General features: G+C 40.6%; 1 protein-coding gene across 1 annotated transcript; it reads right to left on the bottom strand.

Annotated features, from left to right (window-relative positions):
• Positions 1-2,312: 2,312 nt before the first annotated feature.
• On the bottom strand, positions 2,313-3,494 carry LOC103807754 (E3 ubiquitin-protein ligase SHPRH-like; the record flags this gene model as incomplete). The annotated part of the gene is made up of 2 exons (XM_009080500.1): positions 2,833-3,494; positions 2,313-2,442 (listed from the first exon to the last, which is right to left on the bottom strand). Coding segments are annotated over exons 1-2 (769 nt in total), but the record flags the coding sequence as incomplete, so codon positions are not given.
• Between the last annotated feature and the right edge of the window lie 2,107 nt (positions 3,495-5,601).

The following is a 5,601-nucleotide window of genomic DNA, read 5'->3' as shown; positions in this document are numbered from 1 at the left end:
TATTGTTGTGGTTTAACCCCAGCCAGCGGCCAAACCCCATGCAGCTGCGCACTCACTCCCCCACCAACGGGATGGGGGAACGAATTAGAAGTGTAAAAGCTACAAAAACTCATGGCTTGAGATAAAGACAGTTTAATAGAGAAAGCAAAAGCTGCACACACAAGCAAAGCAAAACAAGGGACTAATTCACTGCTTCCCATGGGCAGGAGGTGTTCATCACCTCCAGGAGAGCAGGGACCATCACACATAATGGTTCCCTGGGAAGACAAACAGCATCACTCCAGATGTTCCCCCTTCCTCCTTCTTCCTCCCACCTTATATACTGAGCATGATGTCCTATGGTATGGAATATCCCTTTGGTCAGTTTGGGGCACTTGTCCCAGCTGTGTCTCCTCCCAGTCTCCCATGCACCCCCAATATTTTTGCCAGTGTGGCAGTACGGAAAGCAGTAAAGGCCTTGGCTCTGTGTAACTCTGCTCAGCAATAACAAAAACATCTCTGCATTATCAACTCTGTGTTCTGCACAAAACCCAAACATAGCCCCATACTAGTCACTGTGCAGAAAATTAACTCCAATTCAGCCCAAACCAGCACAGACATATATTGTCAACTACTATCGGTCCATGACACTATGGGAAAACGAAATCTAGAATATTAACCATCGAATAGGACAAACAGCAACTAAAGGAACATTTTAGCTTGGCTGTTCTTTGTTGGGCAGGGTTTTTTTAAAATTATAAAGATTATGGATTGCCAAGGACTGGAAGAGGCCGCCCAGGAAAGTGGTTGAATCACTACCCCTGCAGGTATTTAAAAGACATGCAGATGTGGCACTTAGGGACACAGTTTTGTGGTGGACTTGACAATGTAGGGTTGACAGTTGGACTCAATGACCTTAATGGTCCTTTCCAGCCTAAACAATTCAATGATTTTATGATTCCATATTAAATATTCTGCCACTATTTTTGCATATTTCTTAATGCACCTATGCTATGCTTGCCATAACCTGAGATGGAATTCCTGCCACAGTCTCAAAACCTCAAATCTGGAAGGGTATTAAGAGAATGAATACACTGAGGAAAATAAACACAGAAATTAAATGTAAGCATAGAGAGGTTATACCCCTTATTTGTGTAAATCCTTGTGCACAACTCCATCGACACAAGAATTTGCTCATCAATGGGGAGAACAAGAAGCCTAATCTTGGAATGCTGTTGCATAGAGCTCATTTTAGATGGATATTGACAAGTGTTAACATACACACTTCCATGCAATTTTACAAAAAAATCAAATAATTCTGTTTAAAAACAGGTGGAATTTAAGCACGGACTGTTAGAAATGCTTAAGAAGAATGCATTCTTCAGCACAGAATCAAGGCTATATTATTTTATGCTACATCAGTAAGTATGTGCTTTAAAAACTGTTAGAAAAATCGAATTAGTTTCACAGTGCATAATCTTTGCACGCAGGTTAAGGATAAACAGATTTTATTCTGTTAGCTCTTTAGCAAGTTGCCTAAGTTTTTCTACAATTCTGCCTGTTGAAATTAAGAGGACTGGGGCTAGTCCTCTTTCACTTCTGCAAAAGCGCTGAAATTCAGCATACTATGGTCACTGTTATTGAGTCAGTCTTTAGCTAACATTTTGAATCAATCCTATACTCAGGAACAAGAACAAGGTTGGGGTTTTTTTCCCAGGTTTCTTAAGCCATCACACCATGAAGTCACTGATCACCCTAAAAATCTGTATCACTACCAAGTCTAATCTGGCAAACAACTCTTTAAGTATGAAATGACAGCAAGGCCCATATTTGTAAATCTGCAGTGGTATATTCTTAAAACTGCCATAAAGCATCATAAGTGCTTTACAATATAAACCAAACAGAAATTCTATTGCCACAGTTGTGCAATAGGCACCAATCTGGGAACAGAAGTTTTCCAAATTTAATTCCCAATTCTTTTAAACAGTTCCTGTGTAACTCCGACAAGCTACTGCAGATGTGTTCAAACAACCCACATGAACCAGTGAAGATTGTATTTACTGACCAAAACGGAAGGACTCAAACATCTGTGCTTCAGTGCCATATCTATAGAGAAGAAATAGTACCACCTCTAATTTCAGCATAAACTAATTAGCATAAAATTAATGGTCAGATAATAATATGGAATGAATTACCTAGCAACACTACCTTGAAAATAAAAGTTGCTTTAGATGGCAGGAATAATTACTATTTTCCCTTACATTTAAAACTACTACACAAAACATATGTCAAGAACAAAAACTATTCATCAGCTATCAACTGAATTCCATTACCTGGAATTATAAAACTGTAGAACTTTTCCATGAGTTTCTGAATCAGCTGATTAGCTTTTTTGGGTCTCCCACCTCCATCACTGAGAAACTCTGGTTTACTTAGCCCAGCTTCAAGAAGGTAAATTCCAACCTGTGAAAGGGTTATACATTTAATAATTTAATTAACTATCAAAACAACAAAAAGATTATAAACAGAAGAGCATGAAAATAACAGTGCTTTGAAAATTAGCACGTATAGACAGATATAACAAATCTACTGAAAACATCATATAAAGGAATTGCAAAAAATAAAAGCGTCTGTGATTCCTTCAGGTAGTGCATTACTAACAGCAAAAGAGTAAAAATCACTTTTAGGAAAAAACATACTGAAACATTACTAAAGCACACAGAAACCATATATTTGCATCACATTATAAAAATATATGGCAGCTGCCAGACTTAGTTGATCAGAGCTTTTTATTTTATATTTCAAACAAAAAAGAAGAAAAAAACCCTGCAAAACAAATATATGAATGCATACCTTTAGAGCCTGAGCCTCTCCAGGTCTTTGGTAAAGTCCAATTATCTTTTTCTTTTGCAACCATCTCAAGCCTTCCAATATTTCACCACTTAAAGTTGCTTCCACCAAAATACGTTGTTCGTAAGCACCCAGGTACTCTTTTGTTTCATTACTGCACTCTTCTTCACTTCTCTCATGAACACAGACCTGCAGCTGATCATCAGAGTCTCCTCTCGTTAAAGTAAAGCTCCTTTCGTGGAACTCATCAGTTAAAATTTTCTCAGAAGGAAGATGAAGAGCAAATTCTCCCAACAAAACCTTCCAGGACCCATCTGCCCGGTATGGCAACACTATAATATTTAGCTGCACAGACAAGGGAGTCAAGATGGAGTAAGAGTCTTCTTCATCATTAACTGTTGAAAACTTAACAGATTTTGAGCCACTGCCTCCTTTTTGCATGAGATCTTCATCAGCGCTATCATCATTTATAACAATGAAGGATGCAGAAGTGCTTGGAACTGGCACATGGTCCTCATTAGTGACTTCATCATCTAATGTTACCATCTCATTTCTCCGGTCTTCATGCATATTCCAGCAGAGCTGCTTCTTCTTCTCCTCATCCACTTTCGATGGAGGTGCACGTTTTCGACGGCCACTCATTTTGCCGTTTTCTCAACAGTGTTTTCAGTCTCTGCAAGATGAAGCAAATCAGTCAGCAATAAGCATTACAAAATCAAACGCCCACACTAAAATTCACGATGCAGCAGTAGTGAAACTTGAAAAAAGTTTGGATACGGACACATACACTAAGAACTCTTACTGTTCAAAAGCATTAGCTTTACAGAGCCTCTCCTGTTCCTGTGCTATCACACAAAGCTGGACATGAAGCCTTGCCTTATACTAGATCTTAAGAGTTTTGCCATACAGCTACAGAGATCAACAAGAATGCTGCATTTCACAGCTGTTACTCAGAATCTTGTGGGACAGATAAACTGAGGCAGTGGAATCCTTCAAAGATAGGGGTGGAGTGAGATAGCAAAAGAAACCCCACAAACAAAAGTGCAGGAGGTACAGGAGATTTGGGGGCAGGTGTGGGGAAAATACACACAATTCTTCCTTCCTTTCAAAACCTACACAGAGATGAAACTTTCAGCAAATGTGACACAGGGCCAGTATGAAGCTGCCATCACATAAAATATGGTTTAGAGCCTATGCTACCAAGTTCCATCCTTTGAAGACCCCAATGACCTTCCTACTAATACTGAATACTTTGTTTTCCTGGGACCTGGATATACCAATTGCTTGGAGAATAATATAACCATATATGTTAAATGGTTGGAATGGACCTTATAAATCATCTAGTCCCCATCCCCACTGCCATGGGCAGGGACAACTCCCCACCAGACCACGTTCTCAAGGCCACATCCAACCTGGCTTAGAACACTGCCAGGATTGGGGCATCTCCAACCTCTGTGGGCAACCTGTGCCAGTGTCTCACCACCCTCACAGAAAAAAACTTCTTCTTAATAGCTAATCCAAACTTCCCCTCTTTCAATTTATACCTATTACCCCTTGTCCTATCACTGCAGTTCCTAACAAAGAGTCCCTCTCCAGCTTCCATGCAGGCCCATTCAGATACTGGAAGGTTGCTATGAGGTCTCCATACAATCTCTTCTTCAGGCTGAACAACTTTTTCTCTGTCTTCGTAGGGGAGATGCTCCAGTCCTCTTAGCAACTTTGTGGCCTCCTCTGGACTTGCTCCAACAGTTCTATGTCCTTCTTATGTTGGGGACACCAGAACTGTATGCAGTACTCCAGGTAGGGGTCTCATGAGAACAGAGTAGTAGAAGAGCTCTTACTTACTCTATTGTGCATTTCAGTGGGACCAATCACCAAACTAAATCCCTAGTCTTGTTGATCTTGACTAACTGCACAGCTAAGTCAAGATGCGCATCCAACTCCTTGACTGACCCTGGACACAGAACAGATTTTGTGGATAAAATACCAGAAAATAATGTACACATGCTAAATACACACGAAGAAGTAGATTATGGGACTACTAGACCCATCTGGGAAATTAATAACTACATACTCAAAACTACATGCTCATAGTTAAATACTCAAACAAGGAGTAACTTATTTTTAAAATTACTTTTTTTATAAGGAGCCTGAACACAGCAATAGATTTATAACCTCGTATTACACTTTGTCTGTACAGACAAAAAATATCTAAATATCTGTGTCAATTCAGGTTCTGCATACAATTTTTCAAGAAATGTAGGAACACGAGAGGAAGACATTCCAAGCTACTAAATCCTGTATCCCAGATCCTAATGCTGAAGGAGTTAACGCTGGAACAGGCCAGAATTCCTGTAAGTGTAAATAATTTGAGAAGGATCTTATAGGAAAAAAACTCCAAACACAAGAATAAACAGTAAATTTTATACTTCAGGAAAGGCAAAAGAAACATTGAGATGCTTTGTACCAATCCTGCTGTGTCTGAATGTCAAACACAACAAAACTAGGGGAATGAAGCGCGACTTTTCCAAAACAATGCTCAGGCACAGGGAGCGCTGCTTACAGTAACGGCAGCAAACCCCGAAGGCGAGCGCATAGCCCTGAGCCCACAGGCAGCAGGATCCCCGCGGCACCAGCTCTGCACTCGCACGGACAAGACCGAGACACCTGCGCTGTGCGAATGGATCCGCGTACACCTCCCGCGGCCAGGAGACGACCGCGTATGCACAACACCCGCACACAGCAGCAGGTGAAGCCCCGCACGGCCGCACC

Source organism: Acanthisitta chloris, unplaced genomic scaffold (genome assembly GCF_000695815.1).
Source record: "Acanthisitta chloris isolate BGI_N310 unplaced genomic scaffold, ASM69581v1 scaffold42238, whole genome shotgun sequence".
NCBI lineage: Eukaryota > Metazoa > Chordata > Aves > Passeriformes > Acanthisittidae > Acanthisitta > Acanthisitta chloris.
The sequence above is the reverse complement of the archived record's forward strand: the minus strand, read 5'-3'. Positions and strand labels throughout refer to the sequence as shown.